The 23024-nt window shown below is 46.9% G+C and overlaps 1 protein-coding gene across 7 annotated transcripts in view; it reads left to right on the top strand.

The window, feature by feature from the left end:
* The window catches only part of PTPRE (protein tyrosine phosphatase receptor type E), an 82687-nt gene that overhangs the window by 34468 nt on the left and 25195 nt on the right, over positions 1 to 23024 (top strand). For 4 of the 7 annotated variants that reach the window (XM_052677028.1, XM_052677027.1, XM_052677029.1 and 1 more), the window contains exons 2-4: positions 14291 to 14400; positions 20934 to 21036; positions 21310 to 21383. In XM_052677028.1, the coding sequence (XP_052532988.1) occupies positions 14298 to 14400; positions 20934 to 21036; positions 21310 to 21383 (280 nt within the window). In that variant the 5' untranslated portion in view covers positions 14291 to 14297. Of the gene's footprint in view, positions 1 to 9223; positions 9433 to 14290; positions 14401 to 20075; positions 20219 to 20933; positions 21037 to 21105; positions 21217 to 21309; positions 21384 to 23024 lie in introns of those variants that run through there. The other 3 variants (XM_052677026.1, XM_052677025.1, XM_052677031.1) reach the window with 3 other exon arrangements.

Raw genomic sequence — 23024 nt, 5'->3', positions numbered from 1 at the left:
TGATATTTAATTTATAATTCTCTCCTCGTGTTTGGGGCAAGAAAAGCTCAATTTGTGTTCGGGTTTCTGAAGTGGTGAATGTGATTGTGGAGTGTGTAGGCAGCAATGAAACTAATTTGTGGCTGTGGAGGCTGTGCATACATTTTATATACTTAACACTGTTCTCCTGTGCCACTGAAATATTGTGAGGTTGAACTGAAGCTGGGGAGCTGTGGGCTTGGCAGCGAGGTGGCCTGAACAAGGATGGGGATGTGCCCCCATCTACCCAAGTCTGCAGCTGTGCCTCTCTGTTGGTGTTCAGCCTTTGCATGGCCGGCGTCGTGCAAGCTTGGCTTCAGCGCTGCGTTGTGCATCAGTGTTTGAGGCATAGCTTTCTAAAACAGCAGCACTTGCAGGGATGGCTGTCGCTTAAAATTTGGCCACGTGCGTATGCAAATGCTCATTGTGCTCATTTGGTGTAAATCAAATTGGGATCTTCAGCAGTGTTTAATGCCTGCCAGCAGAAGGGGTGCGTGCCGTGTGCTGTGTCTGCTATGGAGCTGGGAGTGGGAGCTGCAGGAGGACAGCAGTAATAGGCTGCAGGAGCAGCTGTTACACAGCAGACCTTCAAGCCCCCCTCAGGAGCACCTCTGCTTTTATTATTATTGCTGTTTAAATCTCTTGGATGGAGAGGTCTGGCAGTGTTGGAATTGCAGTCACACCAAGATGAAGGTAAAGGTGTGGGTACCTACAGGCTGGCCGTGCAGTCAGTGCTTATAACGGCTCTTCCTCACCTTTTCCTTGGTGGATGCGTGCTTTTCAGACAACTTGCATCTTCTGGCACAGTTTTGTCCTTTCTGGGTGCGTGGTACAGTGCGCTGTCATGGCAATAGGAAGCATTAAATGGGCAGAAGTCAGCGTAGCGTGCAAATCAGCGTTTTTGGAAGAAGGCCTAAACCAGGTTGTTTTCTCTGAATATGCAGACAACTGAAGTCTTGGGAAGGCTCTGCAGTTATCTTGCATATTTATGAGGACGCAGCCTGCTTTTGCTAAAGCAGTGCAATGTGGGACTTGCACAGCCGTGAAGCTGCGGGCGCCTAATGCTGCAGATTTTGTTTGTGAAATCCCACAAATATGTGCTCGTTGTCATATATATTTTTTAAGCAGTGATGAGCAGTCTTGCTGATTTGTCCTTACGGTTTTCAAAAAGAATCTTACTACACAAGTTGCAATGATTTTAGTTTGTAATCAATGCCACGGTTGACTGGAAAACTTATTTCTGTAGTACAGACCGTTCTTCGTGTGGCACCGAAGACTGAGAGGTCCTGATAGAAATCTTTAGACCAACATCAAACAACCAAGTGAATGAGGCGTCTGTGGTGTGATGTCCCAAAAGCTGCTGCAGCTCTGCCAGAGATGTTGCTGCAGTTGGGGTGAGCAGCACGTGTGTTGGAGAGTGCGGGGAAGCCCTGACCTACATTCACGTTTATCTGAGAGCTATTGCGTTACGGGGAGGCCTTTAAATCAAAGCCATCTTCATTGCAGTGCTCAGCCTCAGGAGGGCTTTGGTGATTTTAGAGACTACAGGACCTGATAAAATTTGCATGGACTTCTCTTCCTTTATTACAGTTTTTAATCGTCTTTAATTCTCTTGCTATGTATCATTGCCTTTTCCGTTAGCGTGCGTGTAGGTACAGAACCAACTTAAGGAGTGTCTGCTCTGCAGCAGTTTTACCTCATTTTCACCACTTTCTTTTACATTTGAGAGGAGAACATTTGCTGTGTGGATCAGCTCAAATGTTTTTTAAGGCTCTGGGAAATTTAGATTATTTTTTTCCTGCTAACGAGTGCAATTAATAACTCTATATACTGTGAAGAATGAAGTCTCTTCCCATCTTTCTCACATTTGCAAGTTGCATCTCTGGCATGCTAAAGAGGCTGCAGACGTGCACCCTGGTAGTACCACAGAACACCCAGCATTCTTGGAGGGCACCTTAAGGAGAAGTGTTTTAAAGAAGTGGTGGCAATTGAGGAGGGGCAGAGCACTGACTGGTGCGTGCCTGTGTTCCCTCTGCAGAATGGCGGTGTGAAAATGCACTGTGCTGGCTGAGGGTTCTGCTCCTGTGTGGCTCAGGTGTTCCCAGCCATCACTTTCCTGTGTCTCAGTAATGCAGTAGGTGGCTTTTGAATATTGTTTCCTCTTTCTTTTAGAGGTGGGTGTTAGAATCTTGGTTTAAAGAGTTGTAATGAGTGGACTGAGGGGTGCCAGGACCAGCAGGAGGATGCCAGCTGGCAGGCTCACAGGCACCTTGCTTTTGCAGCTTGGAAGCAAGATATCTTGCTTTTTTCCCCCTCTTTTAAGACCAAATTGAGTGGAAAGGAGCAGAGGACTGGTCAGTGCAGAAACTTTGTCATGGGGCATTCTATCATAGGATCACCAAGGTTGGAAAAGACCTCCAAGGCCATCCAGTCCAACCATCCATCTGCCACCAATATTTCCCACTAAACCATGTCCATCAGTACAACATCAAATGTTCCTTGATCATCTTCTTGGTTAGTGACTCCATCGCTCCCTGGGCAGTGCATTCCAGCACCCATCTGCTCTTCTGGAGAAGTTTCTCCTGCCTTCCAACCTGAATCTGTCCTGGTGCAACTTGAGGCCATTCCTTCAAGTCCTATCACTAATTACATGGGAGTTTCAGGAGAAAAAAGCAGGGCAATTAAGAGCAATTATTGAAGGAAAGCTTTCTGTTTACTTACATAAGAAATCATGATCTTCAGGTGGTTCTCCAGCACTCACAGCACACTGCATAGCTTGTGTTTTATTGCTCTGCTTTGTCTTGGCTTAATTACTGCCTGCTTAAGTTCTTGCAGATAAGAGGTGGAGGCTGGTGGAATTTGTGTGTGTGATGCTCAGATGCTGCTGTGTGTTTTTTGGATGGAAAGGAGGTGGGGATGTATGGGATGTGCTTTGGGTCCGATGGTGACCCACGTGCTGTTTGCTGGAAGCTGTTAGTAAAGGCAGGTGTAAATCTGGCTTTTCAAGAGCCGAGGACAGGAGCACCTGGAAGATGTTGGCGTGACCAGTTGTCCATGCTTTGTGCTGTGGGAGCTCTTCCCTACTTGCACGTTTAGGCAAATGTAAGGCCGGGTGGAAGCCATCTGTGTTTTCAGAGTGAATTGCTGGTGTTCAAAAAGGCAAAGAAGTGAGAAGTTTAATGATGATCCAGTAATGAAATTTATGTTTCCGCTCGGAAGAAAAAAATGGAATCCAGCTGACATGAGGTAGAAGTTAAGGAGGAAGAGTTGTTATCTGCGTGGCTCTTGATGGCATGAAGGGCTGGGGATGGCAGGCAGACCTGGGGATTTGAAATGGCACAAATTGTCCTTAGTGCATAGGACTGAATTTCTGATTTGACTCCCTGGCCTAGTGCTGTTGGGAAAGGGCTCCTTAGGAGCTTTGCACCACCTCAGTGCTTAGTCCTGCTTACGGCCTCATAGAGTAGAAACACGGGTGGCTGTCGCTGAAAATACGTTTTAAATGCTTGTTAAAATCTGTAAGCTTATATCTGTTGGTCAGATAGGGCCTGCAGACCAGCTTGCTGGATGTCCTGCATCGCTCCTTGTGAGCAGTGGCACAAAGAGATATGTCTGAAGCAGGTTTCTGCGTCACTAGGGAAACAGCTTTGGGGTAATTTGCTGTTTTGATAGGACCTCAGTGTAAGGTGTGGGTTTGGAAGGCATTTCCTTGTTTTGATGCTGTGTTTCTCTTTTGGTAATACCTAGCAGGGTAATGGAAAGAACCTCATTCTGTTCAGAAGATAAATTCACTTTTTCCCCCCATCCTGCCCTTTGCACGGGACACTGCACATCTACCCAGGGCAGGTGTGCAGCAGCAGCTTCCTCGTGGGCTGCTTTGTGTGGCAGTCAGAGGGTTGGGGTCAGTGCACTGGGGTCAGGCAGCTCAGTGCTGGCTGCCTTATCTCTTATGCCACCAGGTACCAAAGCGTTGCAGGGCTATAAAGCTGAGATGGGGCTGAGTGGGAGTACTCTTAAAGCTTCTTATTGTTTTTAATAAACTCACTGTAGGGAAACTTATCAGCAGTGTATACTTAAGAGTGCCTAACAGTGTGGTGTATTTCTGGACCCCAAGTCTTGTCCCTTCTCTGAGCTGCCTGTCTCTCGGCCCCATCATGCAGGCTCTTAGCTAACAGGATAGACAGCTGCTCCTGCCCCTGGCTGCTCTCTAGGAGGCTTCTGAAGGCAATTAGTGAGCAGTGTGCTGCGTGGTATGGATGCCTCTGTGCAGGAAGCAAGGTCACAGCATTTTGCTAAGGCATTGCACAACCTATTGAAATGTTGTGGTGATGCTTGCTTGAACTGCACACCTGGGTTACCTGCATAAACAGAGAAATCCCACTGATGCATTGCTCTTCTGTGCCATCTCCTTGCATAGCCATATGCCTAGGAGAGGGGAAGTGCTGCCTCAGCAGTGCCCTGGGTGCTTCTCAGCAGCTGCTCCTGCAGGGCTCAGCTGGAGGGTTGGGGGGGTTAATGTGGCACAGCTCTGGGGCTTTGCATCGGTGGTGAAACGGCAGGGAGGAGGAGAAGCTCCTGCAGCACAGCACCCTTCTGCTGCAGCATTGCAGAGCTGTGTGCTCCTGCCACTGTCTGCCTGGTGGCGCTCCCACTCTGCAGCGGTGTTTTGCTCTTGAGTTAACTTTTATTTCTTGTTCCTCCTTTATGATACAAATTCTTCTTTTTAGGTCTAGAGCAGAGAATAATGTCCTTCCTTCCCCAGGAAGCCTTAACTTGCCCTGAGAAAGTGATTCCTGCGCTGTGGAGCTTGTGTCCCTGAGCACAGCACACAAACTAAGCTGCAGGCTTGGGACTTGGGTTTTACATTTCAAACATCTCAGAGGCTTGCTAGTTTAGTTTGAATTGTAGATACATGGTTCTGTTTATTTTTTGAGGCTCTAGTCTGTAGAGAACTTGAGCATCCCTAAATATTTGCATTGGGGATGATCTCTCTGGGAGAAGTGGCCTATTAGTGGGCAAAGGACTTAGTAACAGATGAGAAATTCAAATGTGTTTAATGTCCCAAAGCCTGATTTTTAAATCAAGGCTGCTGCTATTTGTCATAAATTAAGCTATATAAAGTAAATACATCTGCTGTCTTGGGGAATGGTGCAGGGAAGGAGCTGCCTGCAGCTGCCCCGGTGCCAAGGGAGCAGCCCAGCCATCGCTGTGACTTAGAACAGGGGAGCTGGAGGACCCCAAGCTACTGCCTGTCCCCATTGCAGCTGTCTGTCCCAGTTACAGCTGTGCCTTTCACGTAAATAATTGGAGGAGCAGTTTTGCTACATGCCCAGCCAGCACCTAACTACAGCAACAGCTGTTGGATGAATCCCTGTGTGCGCTGCTGCCTTGTTAAGGTACGACAGCAGTCACAAAGCAGGTGTTGAGTGGAATTGTCTGGATCACAAGTTCAACATCTGGCACAGCTTGCTCCACTGGCTTTGTCACTGCTCCTTATGCATCTCAATTGGCAGACGGCGCTGCTGGTTGGTGGAGAGCGTTGGTGTTGGGGTCTGAGCAGGGAGTGCTGCATCCAGCCTGCTGGGCACCACTGGGGGACCTTCCTGCATCCCTGCTGCACCCGGAGGTCTGCATTTGCTGGGTGAGACACTGAGTCACAGAGTTACCACTTTTTAATGGGAGCTCCAGAGCGCATCTGGAGAAGGGCAACAAAGCTGTGCAGGTTGTGGAGCAGCAGTCTTGTGGGGACAGGAGGCTCAGAGTTGGCCTCACTGCTTTCCCAGGTAACAGCGATAGGATGGGAGGTCATTCATTCCTTCATTGATTTTTGTATTGTGAAGCCAACCCGTGAGATTTTCAAGCCCTTCTGGGCTCGATGGTTCTAAGCCATAAAGTTGCTGCCTAAGTTTTTCTGTATGTGTATGAGTGAAGTCTCAAGTATGCAGACATGGTGTTCTCCTCATCTGGCCTCTTTGAAGATGCAGACTGAGCATATACTTCTGCTTTTGGTTTGTTTTTCTTTCTTCCTGCTCTCCTTTCCTCCAAAATCAGATACCTTGCTGTTGAAACACAAGGGTTTAATCTGGCCATTGTGCTGCCTGTAATCCTCCCATACACGTTTTCCATTGTATGCAATTAGTTTCAGTTCTCAAGGACTGATTTTAAATATTCATATGGATCCAGTACAAGGGAGCATCTGTATGATGATATGTTTTCTGCATCTGAAGAATAAAAGGACCGCTGGGATGGAACAAAAGGCAACTTCTCAAGTTAATTGTAAGATTTTATTGGTGTTTCACTCCGCTGCTCCAGGGTTTCTCCTGCAAATCGATTGCATGCTGCCTAATTTACGTATGAACTCTGTCTGAAAAGCGTTGCAAATTGATTTGCTGACAACGCATGGGGAAAGGTGACCCCAATTTGTCACTTCAGTCTCCTGTACAGGCCTACAGGGAAGAAAAGAGATACTAGAAGTTGCAAAAATGTAAATGCAAAGGGTCTGCGTGTGTATTCAGTAAAGCATAATGAATTTGGGGTGTAGGTGGCAACTGCTTGGTATTATAGAAGGTATTCATGAGTCTTTAGAATGAGTCAGGGTGTTTATCCTGCAGTATTTGTTCCTGTAAGATTTTTTACAGACATCCAACCTTTGTTGGCCTGTGTTGCATGTTTGCTTGGTGCTCTGAGGGGGCTGGTCCTTCCCTTCTCCATGTTTCTGTGCTTGTGAACTTACTCCTCTTGTGAGCTTGCAGGTAAAATGGTAAGTATTCAAATCAGAACCTTGCTGCAAAGGTCTTTATTTGTCTAAAATTAGACCCAGAAGGACAGACAGTGAATATTGATGCAGCAAGAGACACACATTGGGTATGGAATAGGGCTGTGAAATGGCTGTGGCGCAGACTGAATGGTAGACAGCATCTACTGTTTAAAATAATCCAGTGTTTTTCCTTCTCCTTTCACTGTTGTATTTTCCCATGCTTGCATCTCCACTCAGAACTCCATGGCAGGGCCCTGCTGTGGATACACAGCTGTTCTGGTACTGACAGCACTGTTGGCCAGGGTTACAGCTGCTCCTCACCCTGGGGCTGCCTGGGGTTTTTCAACTTGAAAACTCGTTATCTGGACGTGGTTTGTGCCGTGCTGAGCATCCCAAAACTTGAACTGCTCTCTTGGGGTTTGGCCTCTAGATGGTGGAGAACTTCTAGTGGTAGCAGAGGGAACGATGGCACAAAGTGATGCTTCAGGGGTTTTGTAAACCTTCTCTGTTAAAAATAAGATGAGGCCTTTCCTCCCACGCTGTCTTTGGGTTGGTTTGCTCCTCTCTGTATGCTCTAAAAGCTGAGGTTATGTTCGTCAAAATGCTGGTAGAATGCTCTCTTGTGCAAGCAAACACAGGACAAGGGAGGGCTGGCTTTTGGCTTTTCTGTATATAAAATTGCTCTTGGTGAGGCATTTCTGTACAAGCCCAGCGTGGTGCTTAGCTCACTAAAAGCCTGACCTGCACTGCAGAAACCACTTTAGTGGCTGAGCATATCACCAGCAAGGAGATGGTGATAGTGGTGCTGCAGAAAGGGAACAAGTCCATGCAGTCAGGGTGAGAAGCTGGGTGTCATGGATGTCACACTGCTTACAGAAGCGGTGCAGCTGTAAACACCTCAGATGGCTGATCCAGCTTTCCTTGGCTTGGGAAGTTTTTCTCCAGCTGTTGTGGTGCTTTGCCTGGGTGTAGGCACTGCTGTGAGGATGGTGAGCAAAGGAGGGTCCTGGGTGGCTGCTGGGCGAGCTCAAGGGATGCAGAGATGGCATGGAGGGCTGCCAGTTGGCTGCACAGCCCCTGCAGCTGTGGTGCAGCGGAGCACGGCCTGTTTTGGAGCTGGCAGTTCGGGTCAGGATTGCTGCTGTATGGAGCATCAGTGCTGAATTGCTGCATGGGGGGAAGGACTGCAAATTCCTACTCAGGAGAGGAACAGCGTCTCTCCCTGTGTCTGAAAAGAGAAGAAGTGACTTCTGATGAAGTTTCTGGTTTCTGAGAGACTTCTGTTTTTGCAGAGTTGACGTTGCTCGGCTCCTTTGCAGCCTCACAGAACGCCTGTAGGTTTTTTGCTGTAGGTGTCACAGAGAAGCCATCTTCCTGGGGCTTTGGGTGGGAACGCTGGCAGCAGGTAGAGGGGAGGGTCCTGAGCAGCTCCACTTGTGTGTCACGACATGGCAACTCAGCTGCTGCACAGATGGGACGAGGCAGAGTTTCACGGAAGATGGATGTTTCCTCACACCCATGGGCTGTGTGAATTCACACTGCACACCAGACTGAGCCCCATAGGGGCTGTCTGGAAGCTTGTGGGGCCACGAGTTGTTGGTCAGAACACAGAGGGCGTTGTGTAGACGTGCTCTGGGGAGCAGTCTGCTTACCTTTGTTTGCAACCTAGTGCTGAGAACCTGCTTCAGCATGGGGTTGCACTTGATGGTCCCCAGAGGTCCCTTCATACTGCTGTGATTCTGTGAGCCCCAGACAATGAAATTGGAGGAACTTTAGGAGGGAGTTGTTCCCCCAGAGGATGGTGAGGCACTGGCACAGGTTGCCCAAGGAGGCTGTGGATGCCCCATCCCTTCAGGCATTCAAGGCTGGATGTGGCTCTGGGCAGCCTGGGCTGCTGGTTGGTGACCTGCACACAGCAGGGGGTTGGAGCTGGATAAGCATTGTGTTCTTTTCAACCCAGGCCATTCTGTGATTCTGTGAAATAGCATAAAGCCTTGGAAGCAGTTGGACAGATGGGTACGAAGTGCCACAGTGTGCTGTGAAGCATCAATCCTGTGGCTCCTGCAGGTGCTGTAGTTTTTGGCCTGGTCTCAGGCATTGCTTTATGAGAAGCATACCAAGAATAATAGTGTGATGGCACTGTGCTCGGAGAGCAGCAATTAACCCTACAAGGAAAGGCAGACAGGTGAAGGGCTGGGCTGCAGAGCTGAGGGCTGCATGGTGTTGCTGGGATTCAGATGCACGCTTCAGACAAACCTGTCATAGAGTCAGAGGTGATCTGTCATGGATCTGCTGCAAAGCTCAGCTGTGCTGTTCAACTCTTTCACAGCTAGAATGGTTATATTTAGATTTTAATCCTCTTGCAAACCCATGTAAGATGTGACTCATTGCACTAATTGCACTGAAATCATGGGACTTTACACTTAGTGTTAGATAGGAGTTGCTGAAACTTCCTCCTTTGTGCTTCAAACCTCCGTTCGTGACTTAATGGATACGAATATTTAAAAATTATTAGAGGATCCTTAATTGACATAGATATGTTGGTTTTGTTTTTTTTTTTTTTTGCTTGCTTGGCTTATTTTTTTTTATAACAGGAGGATCTACAGGAATTCTATTTGAAGTTTTTGAGGCTGTTTAGACACTTGTTTGTATATCAGGTAAGCAGATTGCAAGGTGATATCCTCAGTGCGTTAACGTTGGGTCAGCAGGCGTAAGGTTAAATGTTTGGGTGCTCCTGTGTGGAGCCAGGAGTTGGACTTGCTCGTCCTCATGGGTCCCTCCCATGGGTTGGGACATTCTGTGGTTTTGGAGCTTTGGGAGAAAGCATTAATGCTTATCACAGCTATAAGCAATGTCACAGCTACAGACTGCGTTAGCTGCTGCGTCATCTATGGCAGGCTGTTTTATAGACTGGAACTGCTAGCTAACTTCATCCTGATCGATGGTACCTCACGTATTAATGATTACCACGTGAATATATCACCGTTTTCCCAAACTAAGGCCGCAGTGACAGTTTATGTTCTTGGTTTGGAACACTAAATCTAAAGCAGTCATCTTTATATATAATTCATCACGTATCTTCACGATGCTTTCAATCCAGTACTGGTGAGGAGCAAAACTAAAAAGCCAAGCAATTAAAAAATAAAATTAAAAAAAAATTGTGAATGGACTATGAGATGGTCCATCAGGCTTTGTTATTCTAAATGAAAATTAATTTTAGTTGGCTAATTGCTACCTTGCCTCGCTCGATTGCTTACATGTAAGTGGCTGCTTTAATTTGTAGTCTTTAATCTGATTCTTTCAGTCTGCTTTAAAAGCCTGTGTTGCACCTATTCTAGGCACGTCAGGAGCTGTTTTGGTCAGATGTGATTTTGTGAGCAGTTGTATTAAATTCTCTCTGTAGGTATTTACTCCCTCCATTCCTGTGCTGTTTCTGAAGAGCTCTGTAGCAGTATCTGTATTTAGATACATACAACAGAAATGATGATGAGTGTGCTATGAACAGAGAAGTTTTTAGGGTGCAATTGTCTGTAAGTTGGCACTGAGGGGCAGCAGAGGGAGTGCTCCCTCTGCACTGGGGCCGTGGCAGAGCCTTGCTGTGCTGGCTGCGTGCAGCTGCGCTCCTGCTGGTCATCCATCACAGCTTCTGGCACTTTAAAAAGGGGCTGGGAGGGAAGTTCCAGGTGTTCTGAGTAGCTCAGGTTGCTAATTTTGGTTCATAGTGCAGTCTTTAATTGTGGTGGGTTTTTTTGTTTCCGGGTGTTATTACAGCAAGAGAGAGGATCCAGCTCCATTAGCTCGTGCAGAACTTAGCGAGCCCCTCTGTGCTGCTGCACTGCCTGCATGAGCAGCTCTGTGTCTGTACGTGCATGCTGTATAGATGTTACTGTATGTGTGTATCTAAAGGCATTTCTTTATATTTCCAGTGTTGTATTTCCTCCCCCCTCTGCTGTGATCAGCGTGAGCTGCTGCCGACAGCCAGATGTTGCTTTCAGTTTTGAGGCAGCCTGTCTGTCAATTGCACACAAAGCCAAACGCAGGCAAAACCAATCTCAAGTCCTTCTCTTCAGGGATTTTAGGAGATATTCATTGTCTGAGCCAGATTGAATCGCAAGGATTCAAAAAAAAACAACAAAAAAACAAAGGAAAGATACTTGATGACTTTATTTTCTCTTTCCAAATTCCTGGTTTTTAAGGCAGATCAAAACGTTCAACTGCTATCCAACTTCTTGAAATTGTCCTTTGGTGCTTCAGATGTAACCACAGGTTAAGCAGCATTATTTGAAGATACCCAAATAAGAAGGGCATCTTGGAGCCACAGCTTTGGAGTTCACCTTCACGCAGATCCCTGCTTCCCTTGCCTTCAAATCCTTGGTGGTGGGTTTCAAAGCGAGTTCTGTATTCTTCACTTGGAATACCTGGCACTTCATCTGTTCTATGCTGATCTCTCAGATGTGACTCTCAGAGTTTTGTAGTTGACATCTGTGCTGGAAAGGTGCACTTCTTTGTCAGGTTGTTTAGGAAAAATACACGATGGAATGAATGATTATCCTTACCGTGCTGTAAGCGCTCGTATTCCCTTATCAGCCTTATGACTTAATGCAGCAATAAAATCCAACCAGGATTGGAGTCACGCAGCTGTGTGTAAGTGAAGTCGTAGCTGGGTGCTGCCCAAGGCGGGTGCTCTGCCCTCCAAAGCACTGGGCTGGCCTGGGGCTTTGTGGATCAGAACATAACTGTGGGCTGAAAGCACTGAGCTCCTGGTGCCTAGGCTGCAGAATCTATTTGGCACCAAGCTGAAGACTTGCTGTATGATACTAAAGCCTGGGGAGAAATGTCTCTACACCATCCTCTTGGTTGGATGGGAAGCTTTGCTGTTTTGATTCCACTTTAGGAAGATGCAGGCGCTGTGAAGGAGCTCATGCATGGAGTTAGACCGAGCGCTGGGCAGGGCTGTGTCCTTGCAGGGTTCTGAGCCAGACTGATGTTGGGATGGCATCTTCATCTTAAGCATGGCAGGGTTTGTGGTTGCTGTGCAGTTTTACAGTGATGGTTTTTTTTTTCTTTATCATGCTATCGAATGGGACGTGGAATCATTTTTCTGTAACAGTGCAGACTGCGAGAATTGCAATTGTTGCAGGAGTTGCTGGCAGATTTCTGCCTTTTTGGAGCTTTAGCTCATCAGGAATAGCTCATAATCCTGTAATACAAAAATGTGATTCCACACTGCTAGAACTGAAACACCTGAGCTGAATACCCATGAAATAAGGAGTGGATGTAGAGGCACACCAGCAGACAAAAGTGCAGTTCCCAAAGCAGCCCCTGTTGCTTTTTGCAGGCAGGAGATGGCTTTGTGCCTTGACAGCGTTGGGCTGCCTGGAAGCCCTGTGATAATGGCAGTGAACACCTCACTCCCCTATTTCTTCCTTTCTGATTTTATCAGCAAGAGGCTTTTGTTGTATATGGTTCCTTGTCTAAGGTGCCTTTCCACTTACCTATCCTTTCCAGAGATGAGTTGTTTTGTTTTTGCTGTTTTTTAACAGTATGTCTCAGCACTGCACCTCCTTGAGAAAAGGAAGCGTTGCTGGGTCTGTCCAAGTTGAGTTTTGGCATCAGAAAATGCTGTAGCTGAGGTCCTGCAGTAACTGTATGCCACTGAGCTTATGGAGGAGATAAATATGCTGTAAAACGTTCCATGTTGTTGTGTCTTGTTGGAACTTGCTGACCTCTCACTGCAGTGCAACAAGAGATACAGAGCGCAATGCCTGGGCGCACGGAGCTCAGTGTGCTGCATCTGCCCCTACATTTGCTGTCAGCTTTGATCCTTCCTCCTTCAGCAAGCAGCAGTGCAAAGCACTTAATCATAGCTTCAGACAAAGGGGTGATCCCAGAATTTTCATTGTCATGTAGATGCGTTTATTTCTGATAAATCTGGGGCCCTGAATGTGTAAGCAGGTTGCACTTCCAAGAGAACAGATGCAAGGTGTCTGACACAGTGAGTGCATCCATAAAGTACCAGCAGTGCTGTGAGGAGTGTAAGGTGTCCAATCTGCTGATATGGCATCATAGAGTCATTAAGGTTGGAAAAGCCAGAAGCTATCTGTGTTATGGGGCTTGAGGCTGTGGGATTTACCCATTTTGTGCTGAAAGGAGGGACTCTATCACAGTTGTAATGACTGCGAAGTTCCTGTGTGTGTTTTCGGTCTGTTGTTAAGCAGTGCTATATAATATCCTGTGGAAATTGTACTGTTAAATATATTACACTGATAACATCAGGAGCTTTTTTGCACGGTATTACTGTTGCTGTAATTTTGGCCGCGGATGGAGAACCACTGCCTGACCACATTCTGCTGTCTGTGCAGTACAGCACACAGAGCTCAGGAGGGTTTTGCCAAAGACACCACGAAAATCAGGCTAGGCTGGCCCTGCTGGCTGAGGTGCAGCCTTTGTAATTCACCTGTTCTTTAGGGACTGGGTAGGTGGGCTTGTTGAGCTTGGAGAAGAGAAGGCTCCAGGGAGACCTCATTGTGGCCTTCCAGCGCTTGAAGGGAGCGGATAAACAGGAGGGGGGGCAGATGCTTGTGAGGGTGGATGGTGACAGAACAAGGGGGAATGGTTTTAAACTGAGACAGGGGAGGTTGAGGTTGGGTATGAGGAGGAAGTTTTTCAGCCAGAGGGTGGTGAGGCACTGGCACAGGTTGCCCAAGGAGGCTGTGGATGCCCCATCCCTGCAGGCATCCAAGGCCAGGCTGGATGTGGCTCTGGGCAGCCTGGGCTGCTGGTTGGTGACCTGCACACAGCAGGGGGTTGGAGCTGGATGAGCACTGTGCTCCTTTGCAACCCAGGCCATGCTGTGATGCTGTGGTACTCAGGGAATTATCTTCTGATCTCACAAAGCATAAAGTGTTGTGTCGTTGGAATGCTCTGCTGGGATGTTTTATACCCATAGGCTGATAGCTGTGACAAGTGTTCTCCTAAAGAATGCATCTGTGACACTCTGTGTGTGGATGGAAACATAAGAAAATGTAAGATAAGAAAATACAGAAATGTGTTCTAGAGCCCCAGCATCAAACCTGCAGTCAAGACAGGAACCACCCAACATGTGCTCTACTTCTGATGGGCTCTTATGCTCGTGATTCCAGAGCCTGGTACTTTATAGTTTGGAAATGATTCCTGGGTTCATTGCTGCAGTGTAGCTGTGTGCTGTGGGTCGCTGGTGCAGAACAGCTCTTCTGGCTCCATTTCCACAGCTGCCTTTCAGCGATGTCTGAGCGCTGTCTTCCTCTTCGTGGACTTTTGTCATGAATTCTTAATGCAGCAACTTGTAGTTTTTCCTTCCTCTTCACATCAAAATTGAAAGTCAAGTGATGAGGCAATGGAGGGTATAAAGCGAGATTTAACTCTTTCCTCTTCCAAAGTGAGCACTGTTTTGTTTTGGTTTATTTCTTTTAATTTTGATTCTGAAACAAAGCAATTTGACCTCAAAATTCATCACATGCTTTTGTTTTCTTTCAGATCCAGGATGGAACAGCCCTGTCCATGCCTGCTGCTCTGTGTTAGCTTTCTGTTTGTGCGAGCTTTACCACCAAATGGAACTGAATTACCCAAACCCACCAGCACTACAAGTAAGGACAGCATTTAATTCGTGAGGATGGGAGCAGGGGTGGAAGGGACTTCAGGTGAGGTCCCTGCAGTGGCATCATGAGTATTTTTGCGGGACTTTGACACCACTAATGCTCTAATCTTACCTGATGACATCAATTTGATGTGTTTTATTGGTGTCCTACGGTTTACTTTCTGTTTCCAGTATCAGGGAAGTGCAGTATGTTGCTGACATATGAGGTTGGCGTGACGGGACTTGGAGACTGATATAATGAAATGAAATGAAGAGTTGATTGTTTAAAAGGCAAGGTGGTATAGCTAAACATTGTGAGCAACTAGAATTTTTGTGTGTATTCCGTGTTTTCAGTCCTATGAGCTATCTAAGGAAAGACTTGAGATGGATAAGAGCACAGCATCCTGCGTAAGATGAGCTCATGTGAAAATAGAAGAGGTTTTTGTGAAGGCCCAAGGGAAACTTCTACTCACCAATCCACCACATCTGTTCCACCTCACTAATTCTTCTCCTTCAAATTTCTTCCTTTTCCTCCAAGGCCTCCTATAGCTGTCCTAACCCATTGCAGTCCCATAGAGGGGCTGGCTCAAGACAGATATGTGTATTTTAAAGATCATTGATGCTGGTGTTACTTTCTGTAGTTGGATGTCAAATTTCAGTTGCTTGTTGCTCTTTTGCTTCCCAAACATAGCTTGGTGCCTTCCACCTGCCCATGCTACTGGTGGGTCTTGATTGACTGACAGCAGTTATCTGTTGAGGATTTGGCTTGCAACTCACATCAGAGGTGGATTTGGGTATGAATGGCTTCTCTATGGACTGGGCTGAAAGAGAATCAAGCTGATTGTTTTCCATATAAATAGCCTGTGAAATCGTGATGACTTCTGTTGTTGATGCCCTGTCTTTATAGGAAGGCATTTCTGTGTTGTTTTCTTTTAGTTGTTTTCATTCTGCCTGTGAGCTTTATGGCCGTGTGGCGGCCAGGAAGCCAAGCAGGAGTCCGGTGCCAGGCATGGCTGGTGGTGGGATGGCTCACATTGGCAAGCAGTTCAGGAGTTGGTGCTCAGCATACCAGCACCAGCAAACCTTAGGGTTGGTTAGAGGAGGAAGGGGTTCAAGCAGCAATGGAGAAAACTTCTGTGTTTCTGGTCTTGCATTAGATGTGGAGGTTGGTGGCCCTGCATGCAGCAGGATGGTTGGAGCTTCATGATCCTTGAGGTCCCTTCCAACCCTGGGCATTCTGTGATTCTGTTGTTTGCTTACAGCTTTGAGATGATGTAGAATGTTTATATCAATTCAAATGTAGCTGAGTATGAAACTGCTAGTAAATAGCTCTGCTGTGATGCTGTCAAGTGGTTGTCCTTGCCTTGCTTCTTCTCTGGTGCTTGGAGCAGTGTAAGAGCAAGGTGTTAGTATTTGTCTGAGTGTGTAACAGTGTGGGAATTGGGAAAAAGGAGCAGCTTGTGAGCTCTGCTGCTTCTGAGAATACTTTAATAAACTGAGTAAAAAGGGAGTTTGCTCCTAGATGCTGTTCACCTTCAAGGCCAGGTTGGATGGGGCCCTGGGCAGCCTGCTCTAGTATTAGATATGAGGGCTGGCAGCCCTGCATCAGTGGGGTTGGAGCTTCATGATCCTTGAGGTCCCTTCCAACCCAAGCCATCCTATGGTTCTTTGATTCATGTTTTCCTGCAGTATTGTGTTCACTGTGAATATGGTAATGTGGGTAAAAGAAATCATGTCTTAATTAAACCTTCATTTGAGTGATCCGGGTTAGAAATGATCAGTACAACTAAACTGCTTTTTAGAACTATCAAAGCCTTCCTTGCTGTGCTGTGAGGAGAGGTTTTGTCTGTTTAAACAAATATGTGCACATAGAAAATACAATGCTGTATAGAGGGTTGCAAGATAGTAGAATTATCCTAGACTTTTAATAGCCATTGAATTAACACAATATTTTTAATTAAAATAATTCTGATTAGAGTATTAAGAAGACTCTTGAATGGATGTGGAGGTAACTGAGAAGAGCTTTCATTTTGCATGCGGGTTTGCTGAATGATCCAAAGAGATGTGGTGCATTTGATTATGAGAAAAACAGTTGTAATTTATTGCATGTCCTCATTCTAGCGGGGTGAATTGTTAAAACATTTGCTGAATCGCAGTCTTTTTATTCTAAACACGGGTGCACAATCGGTGTTACGCAGCTTTTCCTCATATGGGAGTACTGTGAAATTGCTACCGTGAATTTTCCTTTTTGTAAAACCAGAATGTTGTCTTTTACTGCACCTTCATTTACTGGAGAAGTTGTCAATGTAGATCAGTATTTATGTTGGTTTACATCTATCTTTCAAGTAGGTAGGACCTTGCACTATCAAATACGCCTAACAAATTGCTTACAGATGATGCTGTCCGTAGCAAACGCCGACTGGTTCGTTAAGGATTAATTAGTTATCCAGTATTAATCATGGCTGCATTTTTTTTTTTAACCTCTCCTTGCTGTGTTCTACCAGACATGTCATTTCAGTGGGAAAGCAGTGGCAGAATTGCACTACTGAGCTTTTAAGTCCTTTCCAAACACTGAATGTCAGCAGAGTTTACCGCATGAACACTTCATGTGTTTCATGCCCCTCTTTGTGCTTCCTTTCTGCTATCAGTACTGACATGTTTGGGTAATGAATCTATCAGATGAGCAGGAGCTTGGGAGATAACAAATGTGCAGCTTCTGTTGCCCTGTTTTCTGCTGATATTTTGAGATTGAGATCTTTCACAGAATCACAGAATGGCCTGGGTTGGAAGGGACCTCAAGGATCACGAAGCTCCAACCCCCCACCACAGGCAGGGCCACCAACCTCCACATTTCACAGCAGCCCAGGCTGCCCAGGGCCCCATCCAACCTGGCCTTGAACACCTCCAGGGATGGACGGGGCATCACAGCCTCTCTGGGCAGCTGTTCCAGCACCTCACCACTCTCACAGCACAGAACTTCCCCCTGACATCCAACCTCAATCTTTCCTCCCTGAACTTAAAACCATTTCCCCGTGTCCTGCCACCTTTCAGCTCTTAGGAGAGGTGCTTGAGTCCCTTGATCATTGTGACAGCCTTCTCTGGAACGCAGAGCATACGATGTGTTCTCTTGTACTGACAGTGATGGGATCAATGTGTAGGAATCTGCTGAGATGCCAAGGAGTTATTCCCTGGGAGCAATATTTACAGAAACAACAAAATTCTTCCATTTTCACATGCAATCCAGAGATATCAGAACTGCCTGTGATAAGTGCAGAGTTCTGCTCTAAGTATGCCACTCAGGTGTGTCTTTAGCTCAAAATCAGCCCAAGGAGCAGCGTGAGGACAGCAATGCAAACAGCATACCCAGTGCCTGCAGCTCAGCAGCGAGTTGAAAGATGCTCAGCACTCCTACCTGGTAGATCCTCCATTCTGAAGTTGCTCCTAAATTACTGCTTGATGTTTGCACGCTCTCTAGGCAAGCTGGGTGCACAATCTGGTGCAGGCTGGGCTGAAATCTGCAGCAGAGCTGTGTCCAGAAGCTCCTGATGGAAGTGTCCCTGGTGGGAGCAGTGCCTGTGTAGCAATGTTGCCGTACCTGCAGGTGACAAAACAGCTCTCTTAAAATTGGGCTAGAAGTTTCATTCCCTACTTGTGTGTTTGTTGTGTGGTATTCAGGCTGTGCGCTCTGTACACGTGGGATGGGTATGAGCTGTGTTGTGGCACAGCCTGAAAAATGACAAGAGAAGGCACTTGAAATGTAACACAAGTTGGTGAGAGTGGTTAGCTTTGAGCTGTGGAAAGATGAGGATTGTATCTGTATTTTCTTGTCTGCAGATTGAGAGCTGTGGATAGTTGGAGCCCGCTCTCAGATGAATGATGTTCTGCTTGCTCTTTGTCAAATCCCCAACTTATTTCAGATACATGACTTGCTAATCCACAATAAGTCACGTAGCTGAGCCTTTGTGGAATGGAAACAAAAAATAAGAGTTCTAATTCCACGTACATTCATGGGCCACTTCTCAGCCCCAGAGCTAAATGCGAAGGAACTGATCCAGGGATGAGGAAGGGAGAAGTGTGGGGGGAGCAGGGAAGGAGGAGGGCGGGATGCTTTGTGCTGCTGTTAGTTCCCTTTTGTTGTGGTCGGTTTTGTTTTTGGTGCTGGCACGCTAAAACTGGGAACATCCTAAGCCTGAAGGAAGCGGTGACGCATTGCCAGCAAAGGGCTGTGACAGCAGCGTGGGGGGCACGTGGGGCAGAGCTGTGGGCGGTGGGGGGACCACGAGGGTGTCACCATCCTTCTGGTGGCCCATCTCTGCCCTTGCTGGGATGCCAGCCACCAGCTGGAAAGCCCTGTTTGCTGTCAGCAGGAAGCTGTGTGGTTTGGGGCTGCTTGGGGTGGTGGGACGTTTCCCTGGCGGTGGCTGTGGGCAGAGCAGCTTCAGAAACCACCGGCCTTTCCTCCGTGTTCTGACTGATGCTTCAGTTGTCAGCTCCTGAAGCACAACTGATTAAAGAAATATTTCAGGTCTGTGGGTCAGTTTCCCTTTAAAATCCGTGTCTGTGGGGGGTTTTGTGGGCCTAAGGGCTTTTTGTCTGTGAATCCATATCAGAGCTTCCTCTTACAACTTTTGGATTATGCTTATAAGATAGTGTAGGCAAATGTGGAAGAATCACCCAGAATCACAGAATCGCAAGGTTGGAAACGACCTGCAAGATCATCTAGTCCAACCACCCTCCCATTCCTATTAGCACCACAAGCTACTAAACTACTTGCAACTACTTGAAAACATGCCATGCTTTACGTGCAGCCTCTGCAGCATGAAGCCCCTACTGTGGCCCTGCAAGACCAAAGCAGCTCAATAAATGTGCCCGTGTTCCAGGAGGAAGAATGGGGTGGTATCAAAGCTCAGCTTCCCATAGGAAAGGTTCTGAGCTCCTTCAGCAGCTGGCAGGGCTGCCCTGGCCTCTGCTGCATGGTGGTACATGTCCAAAGCTGCCTCAGAAATGGGGTGTGAGATGTGTCAGCTCCTCAGAAAGGAGACAGGGGATTTTGCATCGTGTGAGGGACTGCGGGAAAATGTAATTTCCCGTGACTCAGGCTTTGTGCTGGATTTCTTTGCCTCTCGGGTGCCTCGCAACCAAACTGGTTATAAGAACTGATGAAATCCCCAAGCCCTGGCTGTAGAGGATCTGAAATTGTCAGTCAGAAGCAGCAGAGGAGATTTTGGCTGCGAAGGACCGGTCTGTACTTTCTGTTTCTGTCTTTGTCAAGAGTGCTGTTTCTGTACGGGGCTCAGCATTGCTGCACGCCACTCAGCAGCTGGGACAGGGCCCTGTATGCTGTGCTTCATCCAAGCACTCCCTGCCACAGTACTTCTGAAAGGCTCTCAAGTGCTGTGTCCTGATGACTCTTCTGTCACCAGTGCCTGTTTGGTCTCTAGATACCAGTGAAACATCAGGTTTTGTAGCCTTTCTTTTCTTCATCCTGTTACTCTGACTCAGGTAAAGCAAGTGACTCCGTACCTTCATGTGCTGTTAGTGTAACCTCACATCTCTCTGGGTTTTATGTTCCCCATCTTTTTGGTGTTTCTTTTTAACACTCTGACTTACCTCCTGCTCCCATATCTTAAATCTAACTGCTTCCTTTTGGTGTTCGTTCAGGATGTGGAAGAGCTGCACCCTTGGGTGCAGTGCTGCTGTCCTTAGGAGGACTTGCTCTGTGGGTGTACATGGCTGCTGTACTCTTGTGGTGACTGTTTGTGTCAAGGCTTGTGGCTGGGACTGTTCAAAAAGCGTTTGCTGCAAGCAAACAAAACGAAAGAGTTTTGGTAAGCGTGAATGCAGTGAAACTGAAATGCAAAGTGCCACTGTTAACAGCAGTTCATATTAGATGTAACAGATTTCTTCTGTAGTCTTCATTCTGGGCAGGTGTAGAAGTTACTGTCTGTTGCCACATCTGTCGTGGTGCATCAGACTGGATGAGCTCCGTGTGCTTTAAGTAGACACTTGTATCTGTGGAGTAGGTAATGCCTGGCTGATTTCTGGCTGGCTGAGCAGCAGCTGCTGTGCACAGGATGCTTGCACAAGGAAACCTCCTGAATAGGCTTCAAGTGTTACTTAGCATCATGCACTGCTTAAGCTTGTGTCGCACTGGAACAGGCTGCCCAAGGAGGCTGTGGATGCCCCATCCCTGCAGGCATTCGAGGCCAGGCTGGATGTGGCTCTGGGCAGCCTGGCGACCCTGCACATAGCAGGGGATTGGAACTGGGTGAGCACTGTGGTCCTTTACAACCCAGGCCATTCTGTGATTCTATGATTTTGCTAGCCAGAAATCTCCACGTCACAGGAGCGGTTTGTGCACCTTGGAAGGAAAAAAAAAAAAATTCCCCCAATGTTCTTTTTCAGTTTGGCTTCTATTACATAATTTGTGATGCTCTTAGTAAGTGCAGGACATGATTGTGCTCCAAAGACTGCTGATATCCTGTGCTGCACAAGGCAGTCTGCATCTGCGGTGCTTCATGTCAGCCGTGTTTCAATTTGCAGACTCCACAGAGGAGAACAACTTACACAAGGACCTGCTGACCTCCATGCTGATCCTGCTCCTGGTGTTCATCATCTTCATCCTGTTGGCTGGCTATTTTTTCAGGTATGTCTGTGTGGAGCTGTGCACGCATTGCTCAGCCTCACGTTGGGTTGATCTAATGAGGAAGTGAAAGCACGGCGTGCGTGGGGTGCACAGCCTTCATCGCAGCAGGGAGCGAGCGGTTCTGCTCTTGGCTGCCGGTCACAGGATGATGAACAGGAGCAGCTTCTCCAGGCTTACCTGGTTGGTAAAGGCTGGGCTGGAAAAACACCAGGTGCCTTTAAATGTAGTTTCTCAGTTTAACGTGGTGTGTGTGTGTGTGTGTGTGTGTTTAAGGTTCCGGAGACACAGGAAAGCTGTGGTGAGCTCTGGTGACAAGAAGATGCCAAATGGAATCTTAGAGGAGCAAGGTAAGGGGGGTGGGGGGTTGTTTTCCTTTCCTATGGGAGTTGTTTGTGTGCACACGTTCCTTTGTTAATCAAGAATTCAGTTTTTCAGTCATTAGTTATGTTTGCTGCTTACTGTATAATGTAAATTCGAGTTTTTAGTGACAACAGTAAAAGCAGCAACATAAAACAACAGAAGTCCACGTTTATCTGTCTTATCTATTCATCTCTCTGTTAACTTCCAGCTGTTGGGTTTAAACACCTCTCACTTCATGTTGTGATGCAGCAAATATTTCTTTGTAAACATTCTTTGAGCTGTTTAGAAGTGTTCTGTTAAGATGCTGACTGAGATCTGAGTTTTTGGCACTGTGGTCTTTGGATTTGGAGAAAGAATTGCAGAATTTCTTCTAGAAAGAGGGAGAACCCCTCATTCACTCTGTGAAAGTACCAGCTGGTCCCTGCACATAAGCAGAGAGAAGCAAGAGGATGGGATGGAGAAGAGGTGCAAGGCAGTTGTGCCAAAAGAAAGTACTCCTAGGAACAGATAAACAGTTCCCCTTGCCTCTTTGAATGTGCTGCTTTTACTTCCTTGAGCACAGAGCCCTGGGGCTGATTGCTCTGTGGGGCTCAGGAAGTTCAAGTCTAGCAGTGTGTAGGAGCTGTTCGTTTCTTGCTTAGAAATTCTTTCTACCAAAACAAAGGGAAAAAAAAAAATAATGTGAGAAAATTATTTTGGTGCTTTCAGTCAACTCCATGATGCTACATTTGAATAGAAGAGTTGGTTAGAAGTAACAGTCATTGAGAAAGTCAGGCTGCTAAATATACAGAGCCCAGACTTCCTGCTCTGTGCTGGCTGCTGTGCATGAGCCCATGGCAGCCTGCTGGGAGCTTCCTGTGCCCCATCCATGCAGGGTCCTGACTCACTGGTATGGCTGTGTTGGAGCCTGGCTGCTAGAAATCATGCCAGCGTATCATAGAATGGCCTGGGTTGAAAAGCACTATAATGACCATCTAGTTTCACCCCCCATGCTGTGTGCAGGGAGCATTTGGGAGATAATCCAGTTTTGTGCTTGCTGTTGGATGCAAGTGAAACTTGTCTTAGTGAAGCAGGCTCTTAATTCCTCCCAGCCCTATTGAGAGATAAATGTTTGAGTTCCTGGAGGCCATGCTGGTTCTCGTGGCTGTAAGATGAGGGTGACAGCAGAGATCCGATCCTGTGCTGCCTTTGCAGGCCTGGCCTACCCAGAGCATCTCTTCTGGTTTGCCAAGGCCAAGCAGGAACCTGCTCCACGCTGGGGTTCTGGCAGGTAATAAATACCAGAAATGGTCCCTCTGGTCCCTGCTATGCTGCAAAGCAGCTCTCAGCTTCTGCAGTGCTCCTCAGCAGGAGGAATGGAATCTTCTCCTTTTGTAAACAAAACCAAAAACAATCCTTGCCTCTTTATCAGGTGTAGGTGCAGAAGATATTGTTTTTACCAGTAGTGGTTCCGCTTGAGCCTCGTGCATTCCTGAAGAAGTCATTTGGCTTGTGCTTTTGTTTTTTACTTCATTTAAAATCAGCTTTGTAACTCATTGGAGCTTCATTTGAGAAGTGCATTTCGGCATCTTTCAGCATACAAATTTGCCATTTAAAATAATTTATCACTATGTTCTGAACGTGGTTTT

The sequence above is a fragment of the Tympanuchus pallidicinctus genome, unplaced genomic scaffold, assembly GCF_026119805.1.
Source record: "Tympanuchus pallidicinctus isolate F22 unplaced genomic scaffold, pur_lepc_1.0 scaffold16, whole genome shotgun sequence".
Taxonomy (NCBI): domain Eukaryota; kingdom Metazoa; phylum Chordata; class Aves; order Galliformes; family Phasianidae; genus Tympanuchus; species Tympanuchus pallidicinctus.
Note: the sequence above shows the minus strand (reverse complement) of the source record. Positions and strands in the feature narration are given on the sequence as shown.